General features: G+C 35.9%; 2 protein-coding genes across 2 annotated transcripts; both read left to right on the top strand.

The window, feature by feature from the left end:
• The first annotated feature begins 1,146 nt into the window (after positions 1-1,146).
• LOC119557772 (farnesol dehydrogenase) lies at positions 1,147-11,973 on the top strand. Its single transcript, XM_037870670.1, has 2 exons — positions 1,147-1,752; positions 11,315-11,973. The coding sequence occupies exons 1-2, from the start codon at positions 1,177-1,179 to the stop codon at positions 11,480-11,482; spliced, it is 744 nt and encodes a 247-aa protein (XP_037726598.1). The 5' UTR covers positions 1,147-1,176; the 3' UTR covers positions 11,483-11,973.
• A 1,104-nt stretch (positions 11,974-13,077) lies between these two features.
• On the top strand, positions 13,078-16,938 carry LOC119556584 (farnesol dehydrogenase). Its single transcript, XM_037868884.1, has 2 exons — positions 13,078-13,755; positions 16,695-16,938. Exons 1-2 carry the CDS (start codon positions 13,180-13,182, stop codon positions 16,860-16,862), a joined length of 744 nt encoding a protein of 247 aa, XP_037724812.1. The 5' UTR covers positions 13,078-13,179; the 3' UTR covers positions 16,863-16,938.
• The last annotated feature ends 472 nt before the right edge of the window (positions 16,939-17,410 follow it).

The following is a 17,410-nucleotide window of genomic DNA, read 5'->3' on the forward strand; positions in this document are numbered from 1 at the left end:
TATTCGGACAGTTTCAATTTGCGGTTTGGAGGGTTTTGCAACGTAAAATCGCTATTTAATACGTAAATGCACGTAAAAAAATCAAAATTTTATTAAAGCAAAAAGTGCATCTCAGTTATTGGTTGAATCCAAATAGCCCACATCTGAATTTATTTATACTAAAGGCTTACTTTATGGTCAGATATGTCCTTTGCTAAACCACATTATTCAGAACGAATAAAATATCTAGAAATCAGTCCTGTTCTAAATAAGGTCAAGTATAGTTTTCTTCAAATTTTTTCTAATCTCAAAAATTAAGAGCAACTAAATTTTCATTGTCTGCCCCTTTTGCCAGAAAGCAGCACTAAGAAAATAATAATTTTTCCTATTCAGTTTTTGGATTGTTAATGTCAGAGAAATCCGTTTTTTTTAAAGAATTAACCATGTTAAAAAATATTAAAATCGAATTCTTTCTTAAATTATTCTTTACTATTTTGTATATATTGTTTATATAAGAAGGAAAAACTAAAAGCATTTTGTTCTTAAAAAACCAATGGTAATAACAAAATTTGGTTAATTCTGTTCAATTTACAGGTTATTTATACTTCATGAGTAAATTCGTATATTGTTTTCGTCGGGATGTATCTTACAGATAGAAGAATTCGTTTCCGACCTTATAAAGTAGAGTCTGATAAGTAGACGGAGTCGAACTAGCCATTTCCGTCTGTTTATCCGATCGTATGAGCGCTGATGTTTCTTGAGTAATAAATTTATACCTTTTGCCTGCATATAGCAGAAACAAAGTTAGTAACGTCTCAGCCAGTATGTGCATAATTTAAAAATGTAAAGTAGATAAAAAAAGCCTCTAATCGAAATCATGCATGCATTTCTCCATCTCCCTTTAGCTTGTCTAAGCTTTCAATTGGCATCACAGGTCAGTCGTACACGGTTATAATCATTGGTTCTTCTAATATTAGAAGCTTATGTGCATAATTTCATTAAATAGTTTTAAGTTCTTTATTTTAATTATTCATTTTATACGCAACATATATTTATTGTCGAAAATAAGACGAAATATATAAGCTTTTTAATTTCATTTTTTCGGCCTGTGTGGGATAAAGAGACTGGTTGCGGGTGATGGAAGCTTTCAATTGACTCAGAGAACTCTGAGGTTTCATTAGGTTTGGAGTCGTCGTCATGAAACGTTGGCAGAATCGCGTAGCCGTGGTGACCGGCGCTAGTTCAGGAATCGGTGCGGAAATCGCTCGGAAACTGATCTCGGCCGATGTGGTGGTAGTGGCCCTGGCCCGCCGCCTGGATCGTTTGAAGCAACTGCACCAGGAAGTGCCGGAGGATCGGAAATCCCAACTGCACATCCGACAGTGCGATGTCACGGACATTGTATCCGTGAATGACGCTTTCGACGCGGTGCAGCGGGAACTGGGTGGCGTGGACATTCTGATCAATAACGCCGGAAAGTTGTCTGGCGGACAGCTCCTGACCATGTCGTTAGACACTGTGCAGCAAGTGCTGCAGACGAATGTAATGGGTGTGGTCCACTGCACTCAGCGGGCTTTCGAGTCGATGAGGCAGCGTCATAACACTGGTCATGTTGTTCTCATCAACAGCATCGTGGGCCACTACATATTCAACCCGCTGCCTGGAAGCCAACAGGAGCTCAACATGTATCCGGCCACGAAGCACGCGCTTACCGCCATGACCGAGCTCTTACGCCAGGAGATGCGGGACTTCAAGACAAATGTTAAAGTCACGGTGGGTACATGTTAAATATATTTTATTTTTATACCCGTTATTCGTAGAGTTAAAGTTTCCGTTTTGTTTTAACTTTTTATTTTTGTTTGATTGGTTTTATACTTTAATTTACTTTACTCACTAATACATCAAGACACTTTTACTTTCTTCTTTTTTGTATGACCGATCGCAGCTTCAAACCGAAATAGACTGACTTCTTAATTCTAAAATCTTATCCAACAAACCTCGCCCAGAAGCTTTTTTTTAAGATTCTAGAACTTTAATTTTTGTTTAAATTAAAAGCTAATGCTGAAACTGTCGCATGCCATCGTGAAATTAAATTATGCTGACCGATGCATTTTAATTGAAAATTGGATCGCAAAATGATCTGAACTTAACTTAACTTAAATAATATATCTCGCATCTGTTTTTGGGTATGGGGTATTTTATATTAATTATAGCGATAAATACTGGCTTTTGTTCATGTTTTAATATTTCTTTGATATCTTCATTGCTTAAATTTGTTTATTAAAACATAAATTTTTGCCAGTACTTAATTTCCCATTGTGACCTCTTATTAGAATCCCTTTTTATATTATTTGAATTAAATAACATAAAAAATGCATGGTTCAAGTAATAAATTATTTCTGAACTGGCCAATATTATGATTGATAAAAGAGGTATTAGGGAATGCATTTTCTGGAAGTTAAACAAATAATTTATTAATCCTTAACATAATTCTGTTTCTACTATTGATTATTATTTTATTAGGCATAACCTCCTTAACTACTTGCTTTTTATACCTTGGTTTAAGTTTATTTCTTTCCCCATAATTCTTTACATAAACTACTTGGCCTATATAATATTCTTTTTCTTTTATATTTTCATTATGTGTTTCAAACACTTTCTTTTAATTTTTTTTTTAATATTTGAGCAATATTTTGGTGCTCGATTTTATTATAAATACTCTGATTATATTCCTGAGCGGCTCTTATAACCATTTCAGAATAATCGGTTAGATTAAATTATTCTTTTAAGCAGCGTCCGTTTGAGGTACTGTGCCTCGGGTCTGCGTAGTGTTAAGTTAATCAGCACCTTTGTGCAAAATATTTAAATTGGGCCGAGGTAAAGCTCGGGCATTATAGGTCATAAGCACTTTGGCTTGGGGAAATTGTTGAAGTAATTCCATTACCATATTTTCGATGTTTAATTTATTTTGAATTTCTTTCCCAAGTTATATAAGTTAGACTTTGCGCATGGTATATATCAATATTTAAGTTTTCTCCTTCTTTAGTTGGTATTGGAGCTTCTCCAATTGGTGTTTTAATTGGGTGTCTGTTATATTTGTTTTCATTGCAAATGTTGCAATTTTTAATATATTCTTTTAGTTTTGTGTATAAATTAGGCCAATGATATAATTTATTGATTTGTTTATATTTTTCGTCTAGTCCCCTATGAGGTCGTGTGTTTCTTCTATTTATATCGCTTTATCTTCTGCGTTTTCTACGTCCTGAAGAAATATTCGCGTAAAAAGAAATTTAGTAGTAAAATTAGTTTTTTTAAGATACTTGAATATGATATAAGTCTTCTAAACTACAATGAATTCCAACCGTTATTTTAGGCGGAAGATACTCTCTTAATATAGTTACTAAATTCTTAACTGTAACAAATTCGATTATGTGTCTTGTCTTGTCAAAAACTTCCAGTGACTCATGTATTGTATACTTTCCCGTTGTTAATAACAATTGATGTTTAAGCTGATTTAACGGTTTACGGGTATTACATTGTATTTCATTTTCAAAACTACTTTCAGCGGAATGCTATGTGTCTTGTTCTAAGTTTGACTGTTGTGATACATCTAAATCGCTGTTTGTAATATTATTTATGTCTATTCGTGATTATGCATCAGCTAGAACATTTGTTGTCCCTGGCTTGTATATTATTTTTGGGGTAAAAATATCTATGAAGGAATACCACCTTTTCATTTCTACGTTTGTATTTTTATCCGAAATTGTGAAGGATAAGGATTGTTGGTCCGTTTGCATTTCTATGGTAATTACTCCATATAAATAGTTTCGTAGATTTTTTAAAGCCCATACAATGGCTAACAATTTCTTTTTATTTGTAGCGTAAAGCTGTGCCGTTTTATTCAATGTTTTAGAAATAAACGTAATTGGTTTATTATCTTGTGTTAATACTGCCCCCGATAGCTACGTCTGACGCGTCTGTTGTTAAAACCAATTTTTTAACTTTATCGGTCTGAACTAATTCAACCTGTGCTATTAGATTATCTTTTGGCTCGTTAAAGGCTTGTACAGCTGATTCGTCATACTGTATTGAAATTTTTGTAGACGTTCTTTTAAAAACCTTTCCATTTTCCTTTTATATATTTTGTTAATGGACAAATAGGGCCCCCGTTAGGGCTAGAAAACTTCGGAGTTCTGTAATATTTCGATATTTTTTAATTGTGAAAATTTCAGAATCCGTTTTAATTACATGAGAAACAATGTAACCTACACTCAGAAAAAAAATCAAGTATTTCGTGCTTGAACCTAGTATTTTCGGTGTCAAAACTTCGCCAAGCATGGAAAATAAAGAACGCGAGAACAAAATACTACTTTTGAGCACGAATTTTCAAGACCGAAAATACTAGATTTAAGAACCCTTCGGTCTTCAATGAAGTATGAATAATTCTTAAATCAAGTCATATTTGGACTAAAAACAAGAACTATTTAATAATAAAATAAGAAAGTTGCAGGCATGATATAAGGACAAATAATTCTTAAATCAATATATAAATATTATGAAATTAAAATGAGTTTTTATTTTATGCTAGTAAGAGAAATAAGTATTGGAAACTGAAACGAAATAAACGAGATATATATAAATAATATTAATATTTTTAGTTTACTTACGACTTGCCGCTCACGGGCATTAACACTGACTAATTTATGCGCCTTATATACCGAGTACTTTCAGAATAAACAGTTGGGAATTATTAGAGTTGGCAGGCATTAAAATTCCAAAAAGTGCTCAATATGAGAATTTTTTGAGCACGAACGTTCTTAAATGTTAAGCATGCAATTTTTCTTAAATCAAGGCTGTTTGTACTTGTTTTTAGCTCGGTGTTTTTCCCTGAGTGTAGAAATAAGGTATATATATTCTTGAACGTTGAGATCTCGGAAACTATAAGGCTATTGAGATTTGGCGTGCAGATTTCTGAGCTTCTTACGCAGCGCAAGTTTATTTCAGCAGAGTGCCACCCCCACTCTAACGCCCACAAGCCGCCCAAGCCTGTGGCGCCCACAATTTTCATGCTAGATAAAAAATTTTAATTGAAATGTATTGGTCTCGTCAATACCTATCGATTGATCTAAAAAAACTTTGCCACGCCCGCTCTAACGATCACAAATCGCCCAAGTGCTTGGGAACCCCTTTTGTCAAAAATAACACAACATCCGAAGATATTCCCAATCCATAATCAGGACAGGTGCCTTCACTAACATACAGCGAAAAGTCGTAAACTAACCCAGAGTTTCCAGCACGCGTAAACATTTTCAGACCCCATTTGTGAGGCCTTGCTGGGTTGCATTGTTTATATGTTGATCGTCCTGTAAAAATAAACTGGGCTAAAGTGTACATTTTTATGACTTTACAGAGGGTAAACGTAATGATTTGTTCATCAACGCAAAATTTTCTTTGAGAATCTGTAGTAAAGGTCGTACCTTGTACAGCCTATCATAGTTTGAATCTTCTTTTTGGGTTGTTTAGAGTTATCGTTAAAGTGTTAACATTTCTTAATTTTTTCAAACCTTCTGCGTGGCATTGAATCTGTTATAGCTGTAAGATAAAAAAAAGTGTTTTGACCATACCATTTTTAGTTGTGATAATTTTAAAACACCCAAGTACACCCAGAAAAAAAAGAACGAAAAAATCAATAACATTTTTTATGATTTGACAACAATCCGTTCGCTAAGATCCGTTCATAAAAAACGAACGCCGCGTGGTCAAGTCATGAACATTTAGGTGTAATTGTGAACGCTTCACTGAAAAATGCATTGACAGAAATAGGGAGAACGCTGTTCTTAAATTATCAACACCGTTCATGAAAACATGTATCTAGGTCTAATGTCCCGATTTTCCGCACTCGAAAAATTCGCTCGGTGGTCCATATGCTACAGCGTCCGCCTTCGACACATGGTAGCACAGGTTCGAGTCCGCGAGAATACGGTTGTTAATTGTCAGTTTTATTAAAATATTATTTCTAATGTTTATATGTACTTGTATTAATAAATAAATTATGTTTGTCATCATCAAAATAACCAAAATACATTAAATTCTAGCAATAACAAAACATAAGGTGGGAAATTAATTAAATCTCTACCAGGCGTCCAGAATGTTTATCATGTACACAAACCTCGATTTTTTTTAGATTTTTATGTTTTTAAATTAAGCCCGAAATGTTCTTATACTGACACCATTTTTTCGGAACCCAACCCTAAAGTTTCGGTCAACTTTTATGAACGACCGTTCATGAATTGTCAACAAACGGGCTTACGCACTTATTGACCGCGTTTGGGCTTGATTTTTAAACGTTTCGAACGGAATTTTTCTTTCCTCTGTGAACAAAGTCTTTTAGGTGGGTAAGACAACGCAGGCAGTCCAACAGATCCCAAACTTTTCTCAATAGATACTTCTGTTTGCGAGCTTGGCCAAGAAGAATGACTTCGCTTGAATTGATTTAAGTTTCTTTTGGCCTTTAGCCAGGATCAGATATTTTGTAGCAAATGCTTGTACTTTTTCAGCTAAAAGTTCTACATCGTGCTTATAACAAGGTCCGCGTACTGCCGATTTCATATAATTGAAGATGGTAATTTCCTTAGCATTTTTCGTCCCCTTTGAGATCTACTTTTCAAGCAAAACGCTGTTTGCAAAGGTGAGGTTAGGATCTAAAAAGTTAAGTTTCAGGGAAAGTGCGCAAAAGTGCACTTTTATACATAATGGGTACAATTAGAATTGATAACCTTACAACATAAATCAAGGAAGAACGCTATAGTCGAGTACCTCGACTTTCAGATACCCGTTACTCAGCTAAAGGGACCAAAGGGAAATGGAGATATGCAAGCAGCAAAGCGAGATTGAAATGCGTCACCTACACTCAAAAAAAAATCACCATAAATATTAGAAAATCGTCCGTGATTTTTAAACGCCATTGAATTTAGAAATATTTTCTTGAATTAAGAAATATTTTCTTGATTATAGAAAAAGTTTCTAAAATTTACGGAATTTCGCCATATTTTTTTTGTTGTAAAGAAGAAGAGGAAGAATCGAAATTTGTTCTTTAACTAATGGCGAATTTTTCTTGATTTTTTTTTTTTTGATATAATGGTAAATTCTTACTTAAATTTAGTAAAGAAATACCCATATTTTAAGGGAAAAGTGACTTTTTTTATACATTTTGATGGTGGTCTAGCTGGTAAAGACGTCCGGTCAATAAACAATCGTACAATAATTTTTATTCTTATTAGTTTCACTTTTCTATTTACCAAATTGTTTAAATGGTTGTTAAAAGGGTTTAGATTAGTATAAACGTAATTGGTATGCGTAAAGCTGGACCAAAAGCACCATAGCCCTCTTTAGTCATTGTATGAAAATAAGCACGCATGGCCGATTGGTTAAGACGTCTGGCTATGGTGTGAGCAGTTGCGGGTTCGAGTTCATGCCGGGGTTGTCTGAGGTAAGGATTTTTCCATTTGTTTTTTATATGTTTATAAAAAGTATTTATATAAAATAAATCTTACATAAATAGAGCTAAATATAAAAATGTATAGACTATATTCCCATGTAATAATTGCCATTAAAATTAGAAACGGTTTTATCCATTAAAAAACCCAAAATTGGTATACAAAACCAACCAAATTCCTCAAATGTAAGAAAAGGTAATCTTACATTATAAATAATTATATCCGTTACTCGTAGAGTAAAAGGGTATACTAGATTCGTCGGAAAGTATGTAACAGGCAGAAGGAAACGTTTCCGACCCCATAAAGTATATATATTCTTGATCAGGATCACTAGCCGAGTCGATCTAGCCATGTCCGTCTGTCCGCTGTCTGTCCGGATGAACGCTGAGATCTCGGAAACTATGAAAGCTAGGCTATTGAGATTTGGCGTACAGATTCCTGAGCTTCTTACGCAGCGCAAATTTGTTTCAGTAGAGTGCCACGCCCACTCTAACGCCCACAAACCGCCCAGAACTGTGGCTCCTACAGTTTCGATGCTAGAATAAAAACTTTATCTGAAATGTATTGTTCTCATCAATACCTATCGATTGATAAAAAAGTTTGCCACGCCCACTTTTAAGCCCACAAGCCGCCCACAAATTTCAAAAAATCGTAAATATGATGGTGGATATCTCGGAAACTATCAAGGATAGAGAATTGGGATCTCAGATTTAGATTCCGTAGCCTTGTGCGCAGCAAAAGTTTGTTACGCAAATATGCCACGCCCACTCTTACGCCCACAAACCCCCCAAGCCTGTGGCGCCCACAATTTTCATGCTAGATCCAAAATTTTAACTGAACTGTATTGGTCTCGTCAATACCTATCGATTGACCGAAAAAAAAATATGCCACGCCCACTCTAACGCCCATAACGCTTAAATCTGTCTACCGCCGATAGGTGGCGCATTTCAATCTCGCTTTGCTGCTTGCATATCTCCATTTCCCTTTGGCCCCTTTAGCTGAGTAACGGGTATCTGATAGTCGAGGTACTCGACTATAGCGTTCTTCCTTGTTTTTTCTTATTTTAAGAAAAATTTCCTTAATTTTAAGGTTATTTACCATACATTTATGAAAAATTTGTCATTATTTGCAGAAATGGCAAACCATAAATTCAAGAAACTATTTATTTATAATAAAGGCGAGTCGCCGTTGTATGAAAATTATAGGCGATTTTCTTGAAATAAGGGCGATTTTTTTTTTGGTGTACTAGCGCCAAGTCTTTTCTATGGACTCCAGGTTTACGGCATCGCTGCAGAAACCAACCTCAACAAAATCCGGGTTTTGCATGCGAAAACACTTCGAAGGATCTCTGGAGCTCCGTGGCTTATGCGAACCAGAGACTTCGAACGTGATCTCAATGTGCCCAAATTTGGTGACAAGCTGCAGGAACTTTCTCGGAAATACGTGAAAAACTAAGAGAGCACCACCAAAGACCTTGGTGGATAAGGCTGAAAATGCTCTCGAAATTGAATTAACTGAAATACAATAAACCCCCGTATCCGTAATGTCTGAGCCACCAACACCATCAACTTTGTTGGGGCGGGGTGGCTTGATCGCGGAAATTGCTGAAGTCCCAAGAGCGAAAGGTAAGCAAAAAACACAGGGTACTTTGGGGTTTTTGCGCTACGGGCATAGGTGTTAATTGGTACACTAGACTTAGGGGAGAGATACAGAGGGAGAGCGGACGGCAGTGCAAGCACGCGAGATGTACACCCAAAAAAAAAATCGCCCTTAATTCAAGAAATTCGCCTTTAAATCAAGAAAATGGCCTATGATTTTCATCTAACGGCGACTCGCCTTTATTTTAAATAAATAGTTTTCTTGAATTTATGGTTTTCCATTTCTGCAAATAATGACAAATTTTTCATAAATGTATGGTAAAAAACCTTAAAATTAAGGAAATTTTTCTTAAAATAAGAAAAAAATTATTTATAATGTAAGATTACCTTTTTTTTACATTTGAGGAATTTGGTTGGTTTTGTATACCAATTTTGGATTTTAAATGGATAAAACCGTTTCTAATTTTAATGGCAATTAAATTTTTATATTTACCTGTATTTATGTAAGATTTATTTTATATAAATACTTTTTATAAACATATAAATAACAAATGGAAAAATCCTTACCTCAGACAACCCCGGCATGAACTCGAACCCGCAACTGCTCACACCATAGCCAGACGTCTTAACCATTCGGCCACGCGTGCTTCTTTTCATACAATGACTAAAGAGGGCTATGGTGCTTTTGGTCCAGCTTTACGCATACCAATAACGTTTTTACTAATCTAAACCCTTTTAACAACCATTTAAACAATTTGGTTAATAGAAAAGTGAAACTAATAAGAATAAAAATTATTGTACGATTGTTTATTGACCGGACGTCTTTACCAGCTAGACCACCATCAAACTGTATAAAAAAAGTCACTTTTCCCTTAAAATATGGGTATTTCTTTACTAAATTTAAGTAAGAATTAACCATTATTTCAAGAAAAAAATAAAGAAAAATTCGCCATTAGTTAAAGAAAAAATTCCGATTCTTCCACTTCTTCTTTACAAAAAAAAAAAATATGGCGAAATTCCGTAAATTTTAGAAACTTTTTCTATAATCAAGAAAATATTTCTTAATTCAAGAAAATATTTCTTAATTCAATGGCGTTTTAAAATCACCGGCGATTTTCTAATATTTATGGTGATTTTTTTTTTGAGTGTACTTTCCGACGAATCGAGTATACCCTTTTACTCTACGAGTAATGGGTATAACAAGTTTTAGAGGTGGAAAGAGCTGCACTCACCTTATAGCTCTATTCAAAGATTAAAATAAACTACAGGCCTTAAGTTTTTTAAGGTTAGAACTTACACAAGATTACAGGGAAACCACAATCAATATCTACAATTAACGTTCACAAACACTTATTACAAATCACTAAGAACGCACTGCATTTCAGAAACTGTACTTAATTTTTTCTACTGTAATCTTTTTTTCACTTTAAAGTTTTAAGAAATCTAAGCGATTTATTAGCGCTGCCACCTTGTTGAAATCAAAACAGGCTTTTACAGCTGATTACTTAACAGTGATGCGGACTGTTAAGCTTTACTGTTAATAACATTGGAGATTTATGTTATCCTAATGCATTGTGATAAACAAAACCAATTTTTAACGACTTTAAGAAATCGATTTTGGCCAATAAAAGTGGTCAAATTCCCCATAGTGCGCTGGTGGGTACTGAAACTAGATTTTTGGCGCTAGGCCCATACCGGACTGACATTGCAAATATCAATCTAAAATTGATTTTATGGATTTTGTCCAAATTGTCTTGTTTGGTTTATTAGGACAGCAACTTTAAAATGGAATGCGTCTCGATTTTTTATTTTTGAAAATCCTACATTTTTTAGATCAGTTGTTCAAAATGCTCAACGTAGCTAATTCATTCTTTCGGCAAATTTAAAGCGTGATATTATAGTTGTAAATTAAAGCCAATCAGCTAAATTAGCTGACCACAACAAAAGATAGAAATAAAACTACAATGAGAAAAAAAATATTAATTTTAGAAAACTAAAAATAAAACCTATATTTTTGTCACAATTTTTGTGATTTATTCATCAAACTCTATCAGCAACTATAATCTACCGTTTTGAAGCGCTTAGGTTGTGAGCTAGTGTAAGATGCGATTTATTAATACATTAAACTGTCTGTCAATTTTATGGGCTTGCCATAAAGGTAATGATATGGCTAGGGTTATTAAAACGCTTACGATGAGAAAACATGACTTAACAGGCTGACTAAACTACACTTCTTTACAGAGCATCAGTCCGGGATTGGTGGACACCGAGATCGTACCTCTGGCTTACAAAAAACTGCCCATGCTGCGGGCGGAGGATGTGGCCAATGCCATCATGTATGTTTTGGACACGCCCCCACACGTCCAGGTGCATGAGCTGACCATCAAGCCAATGGGCGAACCCTTTTAGAACACCGCTGCATTGCAACGCATCGTCTAATAAATATTTTAGAGTATTGGGCATAACCTTGAACTAGTTTTCTGAATGAATAATTTGAGAATTAAATGGAACCAGTGTTGTTCTAAACCGGACTCCATTTGTACCACACTTCGGAAAATTAAAGGAATGCGAACACTTGCACATTAAATTTGTTTATGTTTTTGGTGAAAAACTGGATCAAAACAAAATAAAATGAAAAAAAAATGGTTTCTTAAAAAACAGAACTAAAATGAATTTTGTATGGAGCCTTCTACCTTTAAAAATATTTCAACCCAGTCTAACACCTTAAACTTTTTTTCGTTCTCTGTATATGCATTATATTATTATATTCTATTCTGTTATATTACTATTCACTGTTGTACTGTTTTATACTCATGCAAAGGGTATTATAATGTTCATCTAAAAATTATATTGTAATGAAGAAGCGGTTTTAGACATAATAAAGTATACATACATACCTACTCGTACAAATTTTAAGCAGCATCTCTAGATGATTCAAAATGGGCATGTCCGTCGGCTTTTATGGTGTTCGATATCATGTAAAGTTTTCCCATTGTCTTTTTATAAAATATGGATTATATTCTAGGGCTTCCATGGAAAAAACCGTTTGGTTTTTGGTATAAAAGCGAAAGATTCAAAACAATATGGCATAAAAAATAAGTCAAGATCCATTTCACTATTGCTATTAGTGAATTACATTTAAAAACAAGAGAAAATGCTATAGTCGATGCCATCGACTATTAAGTACCCGTTACTCAGATAAGAGAAGTGCGATGCAGGTATGCAGTAAAGCGACTGATCACAATTGCACAATTCTCAACAGCACAAGAATCTGCATGCCAAGTCCCAACTTTCTAGCTTTTAAAGTTTCTGAGAATTACGCGTTTATACGGACGGACAGACAGACGGACGAACAGATGGACAGAAGGACATGGCTAGATCGACTCGGTTAGTGCTCCAGATCAAGAATATATATAGTTTATAGGGTAAGAAACGCTTCCTTCTACCTGTTACATACTTTCCGACGAATCTAGTATACCTTCTTAGTCTACGAGTAACGAGTAAATATATTATTTTCAAACCATATAACAATTTTTTAAAATTTATAAATACATTTTCTGTTTCATTTTTTCTTTAAATTCGTGTTTGGGTATTTTAGATTTTCGATACTTAATAAGTATGCACGTTGAAAACGAAAAAATAAATACGATAATTCAATAAAAAAAAGATATTTTGCATTACATTTGTGTTCGATTTCACTTATGTACAGTTTTAATTAAAAATCCTAACTGATACATACTTTTACTTTTCACAAAGCTTTTACCATTCTACTGATATATTATTCGGAAGTTTTCTATACTTTTTTAGCGACTATTACATTAGCGACCCACTAAATGTCTTAATTACCCCATGGCATGCGCCATAGATCCAACACTACTCAATTATTCAGATCACATGTGAAATGCGCGTTAGGGCGGTCGATTTTAAATATTTTATTTGCATGGCCAAGTTTGACCGATGACTTGGGGTATATATAGTGCCTGTGTGGGCCAAGTCTCGAATCAGTTGAGAGAACAGCTTAGTGGATGAGTGTTAAAAACAAACTACTTAAAAACACAAAATCAAGGGGATCTTGGCTTTTAAAGTTCAAAAACGAGAACTGAGCGATGGAACGCTGGCAAGATCGCGTGGCAGTGATCACAGGTGCTAGTTCCGGGATCGGAGCTGCCGTGGCCCGCCAGCTGGTAAGTGCCGGGGTCATTGTTGTGGGTCTGGCTAGGCGGGTGGAACGCATGGAGGCCATCAAGGAGCAACTGCCCCCAGAGCTGCAGACCCGTCTGCATGCCATTCACTGCGATGTCGGGGACCTGGACTCGGTTACGGCCGCCTTCAACTGGATCGAGGAGCATCTCGGCGGATGTGACATTCTGGTGAACAACGCCGGCTGCCTGAATCCTGGACAACTGCTCACCTTAGAGCTGGAGCAACTGCAGCAGGTTCTAAACGTAAATCTCATGGGCGTGGTCATCTGCACCCGGCTGGCCTTTCGCTCGATGCAGCACCGTGAGGTGGCTGGTCATGTGGTGCTTATCAATAGTCTGACGGGACGAACCATTATCAATCCACCCGGCGACGAGTTGCAGTTGCTTAACATGTATCCGATCACCAAGCACGGGATAACGGCCATGTTAGAGGTTCTACGACAGGAGCTGCGCGGATTCAAGACCAAGATCAAGGTCACAGTGAGTATAAATTAAACAAAATAGAATGCTATAGTCGATGGCCTTGACTATCAGATACGCGTAACTCACCTAAGGGGAGTGCGAGGGAGATTTGCAAGCAGCAAAGCGACTGTTTCCAAGATTGCACACGCAACAGCGCAATCTAGCGTAGATTTCTTTATTTGCTTATAACATTTTAATAGATGGTCCGATTTGAACCATTTTTGGCATGAATATAGGTATTGAAAGTTCAGCTTTAAGCTGCACATGCTGGTATCACTCAAAAAATTTTTTTTTGTTGCTTGATCGAAGAGCTAATATCACAGAATCCAATTATCTAACCTTGCTTGTTGTTATTAACCAATAAAGTTATTAAAATGTAAATTTGTGCAGCTTTTTTTTGAAATAGATAGCTTTCCTTTCAGTTCTACTACCTTAAGGAAAAGTGTATAAATTATTGTTAGCAAGTGATACAAAAGATGGGTGTGTCCTTTAAATGTTAAGACCAACATTGCAAAAATGGGTGGCAAATCGAAAGCGCTATGGCTGGTTAAGTAAAAGTATTCAATTTCACTACTTCACATTTTTCCTCCTGCCCTTAATTGGAGTCCGATGTCCTTGGAGAGGTACCGCTATCTACTTTTATTAGATTGTGTCAACTGCCATACGGTTAGAGAATTGGATTCTGCGATATTAGCTCTTTAATCTTGCAACATCGCAAATATCTCAAGAACGATTCTTTGGAAATTTTTTGAGTGATACCAGCGTGTGAAGGAACAACATGTAAGTCTAGCAAAAGTGGGCTTAAATCTAAAATCAAAAAGAAAAAATTGTTTGTAAGCTAGTGTAATAAAAACAAAACGAAGTCCCGTTTACACTTTTACAAAATATTAAACAATGTGGGAACAGACGCCCGTAATGCTAGCGTTATGGACGTTTGTGGACGTTAGAGTGGGCGTGGCATCCAACTGAAACAAACTTGCGCTGCGCAAGAACTTCAAGCGCAGAAGGAAGCGTTTCCGACTCCACAAAGTATATACATTCTTGATCAGTATCACTAGCCGAGTCGATCTAGCCATGTCCGTCTGTCCGTCCGTCCGGATGAACGCTGAGATCTCGGAAACTATTAGAGCTAGGCTACTGGGATTAGGCATGCAGATTCCTGAGCTTCTTACGCAGCGCAAGTTTGTTTCAGCAGGGTGCCACGCCCACTTTAATGCCCACAAACCGCCCACAAACTTCAAAAAATCGTAAGTATGAACGCGGATATCTCGGAAACTATCAAAGCTAGATAATTGGTATTTCGGATTTAGATTCCGTAGCCTTGTACGCAGCACAAGTTTGTTACGCGAATATGCCATGCCGACTCTATCGTCCACAAACCGCCCAAGTCAGTGGCGCCCACAATTTTCATGCTAGAAAAAAAAAGTTTAACAGTAACGTATTAGTGCCGTCAATACCTATCGATTGACCTAACAAAAAGTTTGCCACGCCCACTCTAACGCACATAACGCTTAAATCTGTCTACCGCCCACATAACCATTTATTGAGCTTTGCTGCTTGCATATCTTCATTTCCCTTTAGCTGAGTAACGGGTATTTGATAGTCGAGGTACTCGACCAAAGGGAAATGGGGATGTGCAAGCAGCAAAGTGAGATTAAAATGCGTCACCTACCCGCGATCTCAATACTGGGGTGGTCAAAAGTATTTTCACAAAACAAAAGTTAAATATACTCATAATTTGATCTTACTTCTTGTTAACTTCGGCATCAATGGAAAGGTAATTTAAATGCCGTTTGAATGATACAATACATTTTTTAACCCATTCAGTACTTATTGAAAACCTTTTAAACTTTTTTTCTCGACTTGAAAACTTAAATTTTTTGATGCAAAAAGTTTCTTCAAACAAAAATAATAGTAATTGCAAAAAGAATTTTTCAAAAATCATTTTGCTTATATTTTTTATGATTTCTTGAAAATGTTTAGAACATGAATTTGAGCCATATTTTTCTTTTTTTCATACAAATTTTTCCGACATTGTCACTTTCAAAAAATCATAAAAAATATAAGCAAAATGATTTTTGAAAAATTCTATTTGCAGTTACTATTATTTTTGTTTGAAGAAACTTTTTGCATCAAAAGATTTAAGTTTTCAAGTCGAGGAAAAAAGTTTAAAAAGTAGATGTTTACACAAATTCGTCCTTTTCAATAACTACTGAATGGGTTAAGTAATGTATTGTAACATTTAAACGGCATTTACATTACCTTTCCATTGATGCCAAAGTTAACAGGAAGTAAGTTCAAATTATGAGTACATTTAACTTTTGTTTTGTGAAAATACTTTTGACCACCCTTGTATATGGTTATGTGGGCGGTTGACAGATTTAAGCGTTATGGGCGTGGCAAACTATTTTTTGGGTCAATTGATAGGTATTGACGAAAATAATACATTTCAGCAAAAAAAATTTTCTACCATGAAAATTGTGGGCGCAACAGGTTTTAGGCGGTTTGTGGGCGTTAGAGTGGGAGTCGCAAGCTTTTTGTGGATCAATAGGTAATGACGAGACTAATACATTTGAGTTAAAATTTTGTATCTAGAATGCAAATTGTGGGCGCCACAGGCTTGGGCGTCTTGTGGGCGTTAGAGTAGGCTTGGCATATTCGCGTAGCAAACTTGCGCTGCGATGGGAACAATACATTTCAGTTAAAATTTTTACTCTAGCATCAAAACTGTAGGAGCCAAAAATTTGGGCGGTTTGTGAGCGTTAGAGTGGGCGTGGCACCCTGCTGAAACAAACTTGCGCTGCGCAGGAAGACCAAGAATCGGCATACCGTGTAGCAAATAAAAAGTTAACTTTTTAATCTTTGAGTAGAGTTAGAAAATTCTACAAAAAGTAAAATAATAAAATAAAAGTAATAATATATGCAAACCATAAGCTCACATTTTTTATATTTTCCAGAGCATCACCCCAGGTGTGACCGACACAGAAATTCTGCCCTCTGGTTACGATACGTTGCCGATGCTAAAGCCGGATGACATTGCCGCGGGCATTATGTACGCCCTGGCCACTCCCCCACATGTTCAAGTGCACGAGCTGACCATCAAGCCGTTGGGAGAGCCCTTCTAAATCCCTCCGGCATATTATTATGATGATAGTAAAAAGATCGTTTTTAGCAAATATACCGGCATGTAGAAAATATTGATTTTTTTTGGCTTTTATTGAATGGTCCCATTTCAATAACTTTTGGCATGTATATGGGTATTGATAATTAGATAAAACTCATATTTAAATAAAATATTAAAAAATGTGGGCGCTGAACCGGCTTTAGTGTTATGATCTGAAATCTGCTGAAACCAACTTGCGCTGCGCAGGAAGCCCAAGAATCTGCATGCCAAGTCCCAACATTCCAGCTCTTATATTTTCCGACCGTTTATACGGACAGACGGACATGGCTAGATCGACTCGGCTAGTAATCCTAACAAAGAATATATATACGGAAACGCTTCTACCTGTTACATACTTTCCGACGAATCTGTATACCCTTTTAATCTGCGAGTAACGGGTATAATAAAATCCGATGGGTGTAGATAAAAAAGTTAGCATTTCACGGTGAGCACCGCAGCAACCTCAATTTATACAAAAAGGTTAATGCCTATAGTGGGGTGAAAGCTGGT

The sequence above is a fragment of the Drosophila subpulchrella genome, chromosome X, assembly GCF_014743375.2.
Source record: "Drosophila subpulchrella strain 33 F10 #4 breed RU33 chromosome X, RU_Dsub_v1.1 Primary Assembly, whole genome shotgun sequence".
Taxonomy (NCBI): domain Eukaryota; kingdom Metazoa; phylum Arthropoda; class Insecta; order Diptera; family Drosophilidae; genus Drosophila; species Drosophila subpulchrella.

Excerpts from the sequence above, each read along its gene's own strand:
- LOC119557772 (XM_037870670.1), top strand. The coding sequence starts at position 1,177 with ATGAAACGTTGGCAGAATCGCGTAGCCGTGGTGACCGGCGCTAGTTCA. Across the intron at positions 1,753-11,314 it reads AGACAAATGTTAAAGTCACG|AGCATCAGTCCGGGATTGGT; the intron begins GTGGGTACATGT and ends ACTTCTTTACAG.
- LOC119556584 (XM_037868884.1), top strand. The coding sequence starts at position 13,180 with ATGGAACGCTGGCAAGATCGCGTGGCAGTGATCACAGGTGCTAGTTCC. Across the intron at positions 13,756-16,694 it reads AGACCAAGATCAAGGTCACA|AGCATCACCCCAGGTGTGAC; the intron begins GTGAGTATAAAT and ends TATATTTTCCAG.